The 807-nt window shown below is 53.5% G+C and overlaps 1 protein-coding gene across 1 annotated transcript; it reads right to left on the reverse strand.

Annotated features, from left to right (window-relative positions):
* Nucleotides 1-444, reverse strand: LOC138366443 (uncharacterized). Its single transcript, XM_069327493.1, has one exon. The coding sequence runs from the start codon at nucleotides 442-444 to the stop codon at nucleotides 1-3; it is 444 nt and encodes a 147-aa protein (XP_069183594.1).
* Between the last annotated feature and the right edge of the window lie 363 nt (nucleotides 445-807).

Consider the following 807-nt stretch of genomic DNA (forward strand, 5'->3'; position numbering starts at 1 on the left):
TCAAATCGTTGAGTTTGGTGAGGTGGTATCCATAAGGAGGTGTAGTGCCGTGTAGGTGTCGTATTTGTGGTGCATCAGTGGAGCTTCTACTAAGGTTTCCTCGTCTGAAGAGTCCGTAACATCCATAGTTGGTGTTTTCGTCTTTCGCCTCGCAGCCTGAGGTAGACTCAGGTGTCGTTGATTAGTGGTAGGAACTATTTCAGGAGCGTTGGTGGTGCTGTTAATATGTGTAGACAGCACGTCTGCTAGCGTGTCTGCTGAGATGGTGATGGTAGAAGTGTTGGGAGCTGGAGTGGAGGTTGCTGCTGCGTGTGCAGCCTGGGACCTTGGTGAGACTGGGGTCTGAGTTGAGATCGACCTTGTGGTCGATATTGTGGAAGTGCCCTGTGTAGTAGAGGAAGTAGTGAGACTTGCACCAGGGCCTATGATGGGAGTCCAGGCCATTGGCTAGGTATAATGCGTTCACCTCACTAGTGAAGCGGTGGTTGTCTGGTCCGGCAAGCCTCTGCGCTAGTCTAATAAGACCAGGGATAATGCCTGCACATGATGCAGGGGGCTGTGAAGGATCCTGTGGGGCCTTGGGCCCCCATTGTGAGGGCTGGGTCGCCTGGTGGGAGGAGCCACTTTTTGGTAAGACTGGAAAGTCTTCTGGTCGGTGGGAGCTGAGGTAGTGAGTTAAGCCCCTGGGCCTCTGGAAGAGAGGTAGAAGGGTTGTTTCTCTTGGCTTGATCCTCGGCCTTGATGTTTTCCTGTCTGCTGGGGCAGCGGTAGGAAATTGCGGGGTGATCGCCACCACAGAGCAAGCAG

Source organism: Procambarus clarkii, chromosome 19 (genome assembly GCF_040958095.1).
Source record: "Procambarus clarkii isolate CNS0578487 chromosome 19, FALCON_Pclarkii_2.0, whole genome shotgun sequence".
NCBI lineage: Eukaryota > Metazoa > Arthropoda > Malacostraca > Decapoda > Cambaridae > Procambarus > Procambarus clarkii.